Source organism: Neovison vison, chromosome 11 (genome assembly GCF_020171115.1).
Source record: "Neovison vison isolate M4711 chromosome 11, ASM_NN_V1, whole genome shotgun sequence".
Classification (NCBI taxonomy): Eukaryota; Metazoa; Chordata; class Mammalia; order Carnivora; family Mustelidae; genus Neogale; species Neogale vison.
This window is the reverse complement of record NC_058101.1, coordinates 188,933,440-188,947,707: the sequence shown is the minus strand read 5'-3', so window position 1 is coordinate 188,947,707 and position 14,268 is coordinate 188,933,440. Positions and strand designations below refer to the sequence as shown.

The 14,268-nt window shown below is 37.2% G+C and overlaps 1 protein-coding gene across 3 annotated transcripts in view; it reads left to right on the top strand.

The window, feature by feature from the left end:
• ZDHHC2 (zinc finger DHHC-type palmitoyltransferase 2) overlaps positions 1-14,268 on the top strand; it is a 73,811-nt gene that overhangs the window by 54,739 nt on the left and 4,804 nt on the right. For all 3 annotated transcript variants that reach the window (XR_006381001.1, XR_006381000.1, XM_044225510.1), the window contains exons 9-12: positions 840-966; positions 1,261-1,353; positions 9,098-9,210; positions 11,865-11,939. Coding sequence is in view for 1 of the 3 variants with exons in the window: in XM_044225510.1 (XP_044081445.1) it covers positions 840-966; positions 1,261-1,353; positions 9,098-9,210; positions 11,865-11,905 (374 nt within the window). In the remaining 2 variants the exon portion in view is untranslated. The remainder of the gene's footprint in view (positions 1-839; positions 967-1,260; positions 1,354-9,097; positions 9,211-11,864; positions 11,940-14,268) is intronic.

Here is a 14,268-nt window from a genome sequence, read left to right as displayed (position 1 = left end):
TCATTATACTTCTATGTTTGTTCATGTTCCCCAAATAAAAGTTTAGACTTTGTCTCTCAGCATTATTTAAGAAGCATTTGTAGCATAATGGAAGGGACACTGTTTACCTTGTTCACGTTCCACTCTGTCATTTATTTGCTGTGTGATCTTGGACACACCTCACAACCGGGACACTGTTTACCTTGTTCACGTTCCACTCTGTCATTTATTTGCTGTGTGATCTTGGACACACCTCACAACCTCTCTGAACCTTGACTTTCACATGCAGAGTCTGTATAACCAGACACAGTGTTTGCTTCTGCACTAGATCTTACTTCACATAAGCCAGTACATTTTGGGCCAGCTGGAAAAAAATGTTGCTTGGAAGAGATAAAATTTAAATGAAATTGGAAAATGGAGTTTATTGACTGAAAAAAGGAATTTGTAGAATATATAGAATGTAGAAAGCACAGTCTCATTGGTTAAAAAAACTGTAGGTTTGTGTATCTTTACATCCATCCGTTCATCTACCCATCCACACGCCTATCTTAAAAAGGTCCAGAAGACCTTAAAGTTTTAATTTATTTGCTTATTTGTGTTTCTAATTTTTTTTTGCAATGCACTGTGCTGCTGTAATAGTTAAAGGATTCTTTAAAAAGGAAAATAGATGTAATCGTATCATATGATTATTTTAAAACAGAATAGGCGGTCTGTGTGGCAGAGCTACTGATAATTACATAAGTATTCGCAAGAGGCTCGCCTTCGATTTTTAGAGTTCCCTCATTTAGTCCAGTAATTTCTACGTATGGGGTCACTAGATATGTTCTGTACTCACATGGTTGCTCTGCCGTCTTTTGTAGAGGCGTTTAGAAGTCCCGTATTTCGACACGGAACAGATAAGAATGGATTCAGCTTGGGTTTCAGTAAAAACATGCGACAAGTTTTTGGTGATGAAAAGAAGTACTGGTTGCTACCCATTTTTTCAAGGTACTTTGTGGTGAAAATATTCAGGTTGGAAACCAGTGAAAGTAATCTGACAGAAGAACTGTAATCCTGCATAGGAATTCCTGTTCTTTAAAGAATTATTTTATGATGCACGGTTACGTGGATGCCAGTTGTCGGTTAAGGCATCGTTTCCCTAAGCATGCCGTGTGGAAGCCAGTGTCTGATAGACGTGTTCTGTCTGTAAGATGACTGTGGTCTGCTCTCTCAACATCCCACTGTGACAGTTTCACTCTATTTTGTTTACTGCTCAGTTGTAAGTTTTAATTTTAATTGTAGTCTAGGTGACGGCTGCTCCTTTCCGACTTGCCTTGTTAATCAGGATCCTGAGCAAGCATCTACTCCTGCGGGATTGAATTCGACATCGAAAAAGTAATCCCATATTTTTTTCTATTTTACTTTCAAATAACATATCTTATCCTCCTATGCCCTTTGGCTATATTATTTCTTTGAAAAAATTAGGAACATAAGGTAATTTACTATAATGGTTCCCACTTGGAGTGAGGGCGAGAGGAAAGTGCGGTTGGGGAGCGGGCCATGGAGAGCTTCAGTTATACTTGTACAAGCGTTGTTACTCTGGGTGGTGGGTAAACAGGTGTTAAATCTCTATACATTTTGGTTGACTGATATTTTAAATGTGATGCCTAAACGGAAAGAATATTAAATCCAAATTAGCTCCTCTAGCGATCAGGTGAGCAGACAGTAAACTTGCCCTCTGACCCTCCAGGTCCTCGTTATAAAGAGATCAGAAGAATGTCCCTGGATTAGGCTTTGGAGATCAAATGGAATCCCCAATGCCTGCTTGACAGTGCACCATATTCCTTTTTTTATTATTCTGAACTGTTTTTGCTAACATATAGTGTATTATTTGCCCCAGGGGTACAGGTCTGTGAATCGTCAGGCTTACACACTTCACAGCACTCACCATATCACATACCCTCCCCAGTGTCCATAACCCAACCTCCCTCTCCACCCCCCACACTCCCAGCAACCCTCAGTCTGTTTTGTAAGATTAAGAGTCTTTTATGGTTTGTCTCCCTCCCAATCCCATCTTGTTTCATTTTTTCCTTCCCTACCTCCCAGACCCCACACTCTGCCTCTCAAATTCCTCATATCAGGGCTATCATATGATAACTGTCTTTCTCTGATTGACTTATTTCGCTCAGCATAATACCCTCTAGTTCCATCCACGTCATTGCAAATGGCAAGATTTCATTTCTTTTGATGGCTGCATAGTATTCCATTGTGTATATATACCACATTTTCTTTATCCAGTTATCTGTTGATGGACATCTAGGTTCTTTCCATAGTTTGACTATTGTGGACATTGCTATTATAAACATTTGGGTGCACGTGCCCTTTTGGATCACTACATTTGTATCTTTAGGGTGAATACCCAGTAGTGCGATTGTTGGGTCACAGGGTAGCTCTACTTTCAGCTTTTTGAGGAACCTCCATACTGTTTTCTAGAGTGACTGCACCAGCTTGCATTCCCACCAACAGTGTAGAAGTGTTCCCCTTTCTCCACATCCTCTCCAACATCTGTTGTTTCCTGACTTGTTAATTTTAGCCATTGTGACTGGTGTGAGGTGGTATCTCATTGTGGTTTTTGATTTGTATTTCCCTGATGCCAAGTGATGTGGAGCACTTTTCCATGTGTCTGTTGGCCATCTGGACGTCTTCTTTGCAGAAATGTCTGTTCATGTCCTCTGCCCATTTCTTGATTGGATTATTTGTTCTTTGGGTGTTAAGTTTGATCAGTTCTTTATAGATTTTGGACACTAGCCCTTTATCTGATATGTCATTTGCAAATATCTTCTCCCATTCTGTCAGTTTTCTTTTGGTTTTGTTGACTGTTTCCTTTGCTGTGCAAATCTTTTGATCTTGGTAAAGTCCCAATAGTTCATTTTTGCCCTTGCTTCCCTTGCCTTTGGCAATGTTTCTAGGAAGAAGTTGCTGCAGCTGAGGTCGAAGAGGTTGCTGCCTGTGTTCTCCTCAAGGATTTTGATGGATTCCTGTCTCACAATGAGGTCTCTCATCCATTTTGAGTCTATTTTTGTGTATGGTGTAAGGAAACGGTCCAGTTTCATTCTTCTGCATGTGGCTGTCCAATTTTCCCAACACCATTTGTTGAAGAGACTGTCTTTTTTCCATTGGACATTCTTTCCTGCTTTGTTGAAGATTAGTTGACCATAGAGTTGAGGGTCTATTTCTGGGCTCTCTATTCTGTTCCATTGATCTGTCTATCTGTTTTTGTGCCAGTGCCGTACTGTCCTGATGATGACAGCTTTGTAATAGAGCTTGAAGTCTGGAATTGTGATGCTGCCAACTTTGGCTTTCTTTTTCAATATTCCTCTGGCTATTCAGTTTCTTTTCTGGTTCCATATAAATTTTGGGATTATTTTTTCCATTTCTTTGAAACAAATTGATGGTATTTTGATAGGGATTGCATTAAGTGTGTAGATTGCTCTAGGTAGCATAGACATTTTCACAATATTTGTTCTTCCAATCAATGAGCATGGAACGTTTTTCCATTTCTTTTTGTTTCATGAGTACCTTATAGTTTTCTGAGTACAGATTCTTAGCCTCTTTGGTTAGGTTTATTCCTAGGTATCTTACGGTTTTGGGTGCAATTGTAAATGGGATTAACTCCTTAATTTCTTTTTCTTCTGTCTTGCTGTTGGTGTAAAGAAACACAGCTTATTTCTGTGCATTGATTTTATATCCTTTTACTTTACTGAATTTCTGTACAAGGTCTAGCAGTTTTGAAGTGGAGTCTTTTGGATTTTCCACATAAAGTATCATATCATCTGCAAGGAGTGAGAGTTTGCCTTCTTCTTTGCTGATTCAGATGCCTTTTATTTCTTTTTGTTGTCTGATTGTTGAGGCTAGGACTTCTAGTACCATGTTGAATAGCAGGAACATTACTGTGTTCCTGACCTCAGGGGAAAAGCTTTCACTTTTTCCCCATTAAGAATGATACTCGCTGTGGGTTTTTCATAGATGGTTTTGATGATATTGAGGTATGTACCCTCTATCCCTATACTTTGAAGAGTTTTGATCAAGAAAGATGCTGTACTTCATCAAATGCTTTTTTAGCATCTATTGAGAGTATCAGATGGTTCTTGTTCTCTCTTTTATTAATGTATTGTATCACATTAATTGATTTGCAGATGTTGAACCAACCTTGCAGCCCAGGAATAAATCCCACTTGGTCGTGGTAAATAATTCTTTTAATGTACCATTGGATCCTATTGACTGGTATTTTGGTGAGAATTTTCACATCTGTGTTTATCAAGGATATTGGTCTGTAATTTTCCTTTTTGATGGGGCCTTTGTCTGGTTTTGGGATCAAGGTAATGCTGGCCTCATAAAATGAGTTTGGAAGTTTTCCTTCCATTTCTACTTTTTGGAACAGTTTCAGGAGAATAGGTATTAATTCTTCTTTAAATGTTTGGTAGAATTCCCCCGGGAAGCTGTCTGGCCTAGGCTTGTTGGGAGATTTTTGATGACTGCTTCAATCTCCTTACTAGGTACGGGTCTGTTCAGGTTTTCTATTTCCTCCTGGTTCAGTTTTAGTAGTTTGTACGTTTTTAGGCATGAATCCATTTCTTCCAGATTTTCAAATTTGCTGGCATATAGTTGCTCATGATATGTTCTTATAATTGTTTGTATTTCTTTGCTGTTGGTTGTGATCTCTCCTCTTTCATTCATGATTTTATTTATTTGGGACCTTTCTCTTTTTTTTTTTTTTTTTTTTTTTGATAAGTCTGGCTGGGGGTTATCAATCTTACTAATTCTTTCAAAGAACCAGCTCCTAGTTTTGTTGCTCTATTCTACTGTTCTTTTGGTCTCTATTTCATTGATTTCTGCTCAGAATTTTATTATTTCTCTTCTCATGCTAGAACTTCCTGTTCTTTCTCCAGTTCCTTTAGGTGTAGGGTTAGGTTGTGTACTTGAGACCTTTTTTGTTTCTTCAGAAAGGCTTGTATCGCTATATACTTTCCTCTCAAAACTGCCTTTGCTGTGTCCCACAGATTTTGAACAGTTGTGTTTTCATTATCATTTATTTCTATGAATTTTTTCAATTCTTCTTTAATTTCCTGGTTGACCCATTCATTCTTTAGTAGGATGCTCTTTAGCCTCCATGTATTTGGGTTCTTTCCAAATTTCCTCTAGTGATTGAGTTCTAGCTTCAGAGCATTGTGGTCTGAAAATATGCAGGGAATGATCCCAATCTTTTGGTACTGGTTGAGACCTGATTTGTGATCCAGGATGTGATCTATTCTGGAGAATGTTCCATGTGCACTAGAGAAGAATGTGTATTCTGTTGCTTTGGGATGGAATGTTCTGAATATATCTGTGATGTCCATCTGGTCCAGTGTGTCATTTAAGAGTGCACTGTATTCTTAATGCTTGTTCAAAACCTATAGACATTATCTGAGCCATGTCAGTGGAAAGAAAAGGGAAGGAATCTTGGAAATTTAGTGTCTGGAGACTTTGCCATTGCTTGAAGTCTTCTCTGGTTCTAGTCTGCCACGAATTTGAGGAAGACCTCAAAATTTGATTCTGACTTTGGTACTCACTAGCAAAAGGCAAAACTATTTAAACTTTTAATGTTATGTATGAATTTGTAACTTTGAAACACTAGTTTTTACATGTTTAAGACAGATTTATTTGAATAAGGCAATACCTCTGATTTTGAAATGAAAGCTGATAGCAAGAGCATAAGCATTTCATTCTTAGTTTAATTTTAGAGATTTTCTTAGTTGGGAATGCCATGTACGTAACACCTGTACCCACACTCCTCCCATCTCTTGTGGCTTTCTTATTGATCACAGTACTTCCTATGGTGGAGCCCATCATGACCCCAGAATTTTTCTGGAGTCACTGACCCTGGTAGCCATTCCAAAACATTTTAAATTGTCACCAGATGAAGCCTATTGGCCACCCCATTCCTAGGCTGACCTTGGTACAGACTAGACTCTACAAGTTAATGAGGAGGCCATTCTGATGTGATTTATGGGGTCATTCAAAAGCACCAGAGTCTCAGTGGGCTGTGCCCTCTGAATTTTGGCTTGCTTGACCATTCACGGGTTAGGGGCTTTTCTTATATCTTGATGCAGAAAAATCTCCTGTTAATAGATTAGTTAGAATGTTTTCACTTTCATAAAGTTCGCTAGTACTCTTCAGTCCTGTTTTTTTCCTTTTAAATGGTTTTCGTAGTTCAAGGAGGTTTGGGTCTCTGAGATAGTTGTCCTCCTTCTACTACGTGTACTGCGGGCTTTGGGAGAAATCCTAGTTCTCGCACTGTTGCCCGGTTAAGGTGATCTTGTAACCACTCTGGGCTCCTCTTCCCTTTCCTTTAAATTTTGGGATTGGATTTTGACAGCTAAATTATCTTTTATGTAATTCTATAATTTCCCCTGATTAGCCCATGTCAAGTTAGGAGGGCAGGTGATGATCTCTCCCCTATACTCCAAAGTTTTATGTCTGTCTACTCAACATTCGCACTTAAATATCTAAAAGTCATCTCCCACTGAACAGGAGCAAAGTACAACTCCTGATTGTCAGACGTCGACACCCTCCCCTTTAACTCAAATCTCATTCTCCTCCCTTCTTCCTTATGGCAGTATTAGTGACCCTGAGTCTCCCAGGTGCTCAGACCAGGAACCGTGGAGTCATCCTAGATTCTTCTTTCATTTACCTTGCATTTACTCCATTTACCAATCCTTTTGTGTGCCCCTTCAAAATATGCCAATAATCCCAGTATCTTCTTACCACCTTCACACTGCTTTCTGGTCTGAGCCATCATTTCTCACATGGATTATTTTTATGCCTTCCTTACTGATGTTTCTGATTCCATGTTTGCCTCTAGCCTGTTCTCCATTAAGAATCAGATTGTGTCACTCTTGTGCTCAGAACCCTCCACTGCCTTCCCATCTTAACCAGCATAAAAGTGAATGCATGTCCTTACCTTGTCTAATCTGACCCCAGTGTCTCTCTGATGTCATCCCTTGCCACTTTCCCATCACTTACAATCCTCGGACACGCAGATCTTGTTGGTCCTCAAGTATACCAGGCTTGTCCCTTAGTTAGTGCCTTTGTACTTGCCAATGCTCCCTCACCATTTTACCTCCATGTATCTGAATGTTCTGTGACCTTTTCTTATTTCTAGCTCGGGTGTAACTTCACAATAGAAACCATCTTTGAAAACTCCTTGTAAAATAGCAACCTGCTCCTCCACTTCCCCATACCTCTCTTTTTCTCTTGTCATAGGCTTTTCTGTTACCAGACTTCTTATATATTTGCTATTTACTATTATTCTTTCTCAATTACAATGAAATTTCCATGTGATCAAAGACTATATCCATGGACCTAATCGGTACTCTGTGAATCCTGTTGAATGAATGGATCTTTCCTTGCCATTTGTTAGAGTCTTATTAGCAGTAATGAATCTGCAAGGAGTCCCTAAACCAGGACCCAGTTACTATGCTGTACCTGGTCCCTCTCTTGAAGAATAATGAGAGTAAAAGGGTTTTTTTTCATGTATATAGGAGACATGCTTTTTATTTTTAAAGATTTGCCTCCCAAATTTCAATAAGGGGATGTTAAAGTTGCACAAAATTGAATTATTTTCTAATTTTAGTTATGAGGTAGTTATTAAGGAACAAAAGCTTATTCTTTCAGAAATATAGTATAGTCAAACTCACGTATGTGGAATTATTCTTGTAAGAATTTCAAGTATTTTTTTTTCTTTTGAACATTATTTTGATTACTATTTCAGAGGATTCTAAAACTACACGTATAGTTTCTATGCCAATATTTTTTTCTATCTAAGTGAAATGTTATTTTCATGTATATATTTTCATGCCATTCAATGTCGATATGTAGCATGTCTACTTAAATTTTAAAATTTACGTTCTTCTTTTAAGACTCTTTATGCCCCGGGGCACCTGGGTGGCTCAGTGGGTTAAACCGCTGCCTTCGGCTCAGGTCATGATCTCGGGTCCTGGGATGGAGCCCCGCGTCGGGCTCTCTGCTCAGCAGGGAGCCTGCTTCCTCCTCTCTCTCTGCCTGCCTCTCTGCCTACTTGTGATCTCTGTCTGTCAAATAAATAAATAAAATCTTAAAAAAAAAAAAGGACTCTTTATGCCCCAAATTAAATGTCACATTTGTAAGACCTGATGTGTCAAATAAATTGGAAGAAAAAAAAAATTACCAAACAGTAAAAAAAAAAACCAAACCTGATGATGTCAGATGTTTTCAACATTTCTGCAAGATAGTGCTCAAATTTGTTGTTTCGGTTTCAAACATGAAGGATAGAGAATTTTTTGTTCAAGACTAGTTAGTCCACTTTAGAAACACTAGGACAATTTTTCTTAAACTTGTCTTTCCACCATACCTTCATATATTATTTTCCTTATCCATATACCACTTACAAACCATTATATTTTTTATTTAATGTATTTAGTTAAATTGACACAGAAGCTAATTTTTATCTTTTTTTAAGAACAATAGTTCTTTTTAAGATTTTTTTAAAAATTTATTTGAGAGAGAGACAGTGAGAGAGAGCATGAGAGGGGAGAAGGTCCGAGGGAGAAGCAGACTCCCCGCAGAGCTGGGAGCCCGATGTGGGACTCGATCCTGGGACTCCGGGACCATGACCCGAGCCGAAGGCAGTTGCTTAACCAGCTGAGCCATGCAGGCACCCTGAAGCTAATTTTTAAATCAAACATTATATCACTATCATAAATGAAAACTTGGTATAATTTGCCATAAATGTAATATAGCTTAAAAAATAAAATTGATGATAAAATACTTTTAAATTCTAACTAGATTCCCTCACCTGCTAGAGTAAGAGGCAGAAGCCTTTTCTCTGTTTTAAAAATGGAGACTTGCCAAAGTTAAAGATTGTCAACTTACTGTATTCAGAAGAAGAAAAGAGAATGGAAGGAAGAACGGTTTTCTTGTTGTGAGTTAGTATGAACATGCCTTATTCCCTGTGCCCCAAATTCTCTTGGGAATCGGTTTGAATTCTATACTTTGAGAAACACTGCACTCAATGCTATTCAAGAGCTAACATATGATTGTGCTGACTATTCTTATTATTCAGTCCTGAAAACCATCCGTTTCCTGCAAAGCCATTGCGAGAGTCCCAGAGCCACCTTCTCACTGATTCTCAGTCTTGGGCAGAGAGCAGCACAAACCCGGGAAAAGGCAAAGCTGGTAAGGGTGTGCTTACTTGGCTGTTTTAATAGATTTTATTTTTAAAGGGTGAAAATAGTGCAGAAATTCCATCATATTACCTACAGAATCTTTCTTGCTTCGGAGTTGAACTCCCATGCTAAATGTAGCGTTATCTTTAGGAACTTCTGGTTTTAAAGTACTTTGATTAATGTCTGTTAGCTGAAAATCATTTTTGTGAAAGATCTGCATTGCTTTTATCCCAGTTTAAGAAACAAATAGTTACTGCTGCCTATTTAATAAAATGATGCAAATATACATATTTAATGGAAAATTTTAATCAACTCAGACAAAAGATTGAAAAATATCTAGTAAAAAAGATCTTAAATTATATGATTCCTTTACTTGAAGATTTCTATCCAGTAAAGTTACTGCATAATTACCATAACTTCAGTTATTTTTTCAAATCCCAATCACATTTCTTTTATTATTGTTGTTGATTTTAATCTTTAATTCAGTCAATATGGTTTATTGGCAAAAAAAGGGCAAGGCTTTAAAGTTAGACTGAATTTTAGATCCCAGTTTGGACACAGAGTCGGTGTATGATGTTTATAGTAACCTCTTTTATTTATTTATTTATTTATTTCAAAAGATTCTATTTATTTATTTATTTTTCAAATAAAGATTTATTTATCTATCTATTTATTTATTTATTTATAATAAATAAATAGATTTTATTTATTAGATTTTTTAATTAATTAATTAATTAATTTATTTATTTATTTTAAAAGATTTTATTTATTTATTTGAGAGAGGGACAGTGAGAGAGAGCATGAGTGAGGAGATGGTCAGAGAGAGAAACAGACTCTCTGTGGAGCTGGGAGTCCCATGCGGGACTCGATCCCGGGACTTCAGGATCATGACCTGAGCCAAAGGCAGTCGTCCAACTAAATGAGCCACCCAGGCGTCCCTAACCTACCCTCTTTTAGATTTAACTAGTTTCCTTCCTTCCTCCTCCCTCCTTCCTTCCTTTCTTCTTTCCTTCCTTTCAACATTTTATTTATTTATTTGAGAGGGAGAGAGCACAAGTGGGGTTGGGGCAGAGAAAGAGAGAGAAGCAGGCTCCCTGCTAAACTGGGACCCTCCCCCACCCCATGTGGGGCTCGAACCAGGACTCTGTGTGATCATACATGCAGGTGCATGTGTATATGTGTGGTGTCCCTATAAATAAGTATAAAACCATACATCCATGATTAAGGCACTATTAGCCAGAAAATCTTCCCTTTATTTCTAGTCCTTTCTTCAAACCTTCTTCTAGTGCTGCCTGACTTTGACTCCCTGTGCTTTATTTACTTTTTTAAAGATTTTATTTATTTGAGACAGCATGAGAGAGAGAGAGAACTCGAGCAGTGAGAAAGGGAAAGGGAGAAGCAGGCTTGGCTGGATACAGGGCTTGATTCGGGGCTTGATCCCTGGACCCTGGGATGAGGACCTGAGCCGAAAGCAGACTGTCAACTGACTCAGCCACCCAGGTGCCCTGGCTCCCTGCACTTTAAAGTGTTTTTGTTTTATTTGAAACCTCTTTGTGATTTAGTGATAGTGAAAAATAGTCCTAAGTAAAAATTCTAAAGTCATTAATTAATCTACAGTCACATTCTCCTAAAATACAGGCTTTCTTTAAAGAGTCTTGTTCTCAAGGAATATCCATGCCCTCCGAAGAGCCCCATGGTGTGGGTGTCCATAACTTCATCTCTCTCGTCACCTTCAAATCTGCCATTCTGTCTTCCAATCTATGCGAAGGACCAGACATTGCCTAAACGAAAATTGATGCCACCTACTAGCCCTTTGAATCCATTAGTTTCCTTGGAGGCAAAGAAGTGATGTATAGTTGGGGGTCAGTTTTCAGGGGGTAGAAAGACAATGAGCTCCCTTTCTTTCATAAGGGGTTCATGTTACCTCGTATAGTTCTGCATTAACATAGAAGCGATTTCTTAGTTTCTGTGTGCTGTTAATCATTTGGCACATTAGGTTAATTTTCTGTTACTTGGATGGATGAATTGAGAACTTGTTTAAAGGTTAAAGAGTGCTCCAAAAGAAGGAAGAGAAACAGGAGAAGGATGAGGTGAGAAAGGACTTAAAGGTTAGTTTCACCAGAATGATGTAGAATTAGGAAGAGCAGTCTACGATGATGTGAGGGTTGCCAGGTCCAGTGTATCTTTCATGTTTTTGTTCACCCCTCCCACTCCCTTAGGTATATATTTTATTTATTTATTTATTTATTTATTTATTTGTTCGTTTATTTAGAGAGAGGCAGAGGAAGTGCAGAGGGAGAGGGAGAATCCTAAGCAGGTTCCACGCGGATTCCGCACTTGGGGCTCTATCCCAGGACTGAGATCATGACCTGAGCTGAAATCAAGAGTCCAATGCTTAACCAACTGAGCCATCCAGGCATCTCCTGTGTATCTTTTTTTAAAGTGCCTTTTGTGACACTGGTAGTTACCAACACTGCATCGTGTGTATGTGTGTGTCTCTCTGTTACCATCTTACAAACCTGTACTATGCGCAGGGCACCTTTGGAAGCAGTATATTGGGGGAGATTCAGGGATGGATAAACAAGTCTCTGCCTTGTATTTGTTCAAAAGCAACACCTCCCCCACCCCCACAAACAAAATACTAATTTTTGTTCTTTCTTGAAGGTATGAGCAATCCTGCATTAACCATGGAGAATGAGACTTAACTCTTCAAACAAAATAAATTCATACTTTATGAAAGTAAGATGTTTTTCCTTTATTGTCATGTTTTATACTTTTAACAGCTTTTCAGTTCCCTTAGGGCAAATAGGCCATAAATATTATTATTGATTTTTGAGTGACTGAAATTTTAAGATGTTTTAGTTCACCCTTGAAATCCTATTATTCATGCTAGAGAACTCTGAATGTGGACCTAGCTTTGGGGTTGGCTAGTGTGTAACATTAACTTGACAAATAACAGAAATAAGTTGATGAACAAAGTTCATTTTTATAGCAATACACTAAATGGCAAGGATTGTTCCTAAACTATTGAACCTTACATGATGACTTTCTTGTCATATGAAAGGGCTTTGCAATTTATTTTTATTTTTTTTCCATCCTTCTGATATACAGAAGTTATAACCTTGACCATCTATCAGTAGAATCTCACTGGGTCTAAGTGGTGAAAGATAATTATATCTGTTAGTGCAAACCTCCCTCATGCCTATTTTTGGTTACAGTAGGACCCTGTAGCATGCGTTATCCTTAAAATAACAAGGGTTCCAAATCATTTTCTTTAAGCCATAAATTTTTTTAAACCGGTTGCTCCAAATCAATTTAAATAATCTTTAAAAGATTATTTACTTAAAAGCCTCCAGTCATTACAAAAAGAGCCCCTTTGGAACAAAGCCGTAAGCATCCAAACAAGACAAACTGTATGTATTGTTAGCATAAACCCAGTGTAGAGTTGAACAGTAAAGTTATCAAGACAAATCTTTATTTATAAAACTGCAGTCTAGAATCCCAAAGTCTAAAGAAAGCAAGAGAGAGGAATCTAAAATAAATAAAGTCGTTCGTATCAAAGTGCTTCACCAAATCTGCTTTTTTTTTCTTTGTTTTTTAACCTATTTTAATCCTCAAAATCTTTTTTAAATTTGTTTCTCTGTTTTGTTTTGGTTTTTATGAGTAGCTAGTAGTGATAACTGCAAAATACTGATCTGGCCATTTGCCAGTTGACTGATGTTTTGGTTTTGGATGACTGTATATGGTGGTGTAGTAGATCAGACTAATTATAACTATAGTTAGCATAGTGAAAATTTAATCTTAATTTGATAAATAGCAAAGAGAATATTAAATTTCTGAAAGTAATTCTTAAAATGTAACTCTGAATACACAAATTTAAATCACTAATACCACAAGTAAACTATTTTGTAGAAATAATTCTATAAAGCATATAAGGTTCCATAGGACTTTTTTTTTCAGTATTTGAATCATTAGTTCTAATTACCAATGTTTCTGAGGTCATATGTGTTAAATATTTTACAATTTTACAGAGTAATATGTGTGTAAGTCACATAGACTTCCCAGTATTTTGAAACAAGACCAGTGTGGTTTGATGATCATTATCCTCAATACTTTATAAAATACCAGACCCATAGTTGGTTCTAAATAACCATTTTGTAAATAAGTGATAGAATAACATAATTAAAATTAAAAATCTCACAGAAGCTTGATTTTATTACACATGAATATATGACATTAGTGGTCATAATAACCAAATGTCAGCATGAATCAGCTGTGGTGTAAAAAAATTTTGTGATTTTATGATGTCGTGTTTTTCATTCTATTGTCCTAACCAGTGACATTTAAATGTTTCTTTAAAAAATTGAATTTTCCCAAGGTAGCTACTATTCCAAATACTTTTTTAAAGTTTCACAAATAGTTTTTTCTGCTTTACCTCTCAGACTTGCAATTCATTCAAGTTATATTATTATATATTATAGTAAATAATGTTACCTGATACTGATATGCTTTATTTAATTATATTACTGAATATTTTCATATTCTCTTTTCTTTTTGAAGTATATTAGTAAATGACCTGTGGGCTTTTTATAAAATACTAGTTCATCATACTTCGCAGATAGTTATGTACCTAGACCCACAGCACTATTCTGTAAGTTACATTGTCTTTTCAGCCTTCCCTCCTACTCAAGTAAAAACTGCTGTGCTTGTACACACATGAAATTTCGAAATTATTTTCCTAAATCCCTATTCCAACTCTGCTCTCACTCCTAAATTCCTACTGCCCTCGGACACATGCAGAAAGGAACACTTTCGAGGCCTCAAACCGGGAGCATCAGCATCAGCTGGGAGCTCAATAGAAATGTGTAATTTTGGACATAGATCTGGTGAATCAGAATCTGCATTTTCTGCATTTTAACAAAATCCTCTGGGATGATATGCACATTATAGTTTGAGAAGCACTGATGTAGAGTTCTGTATTCAAGAGCATATCTGAGCTCTCTAGCCCAGAAAACAATTTTGAACAAGGAATGTTATTCAACAAACATTGAATGAATTGGTTTAGTTT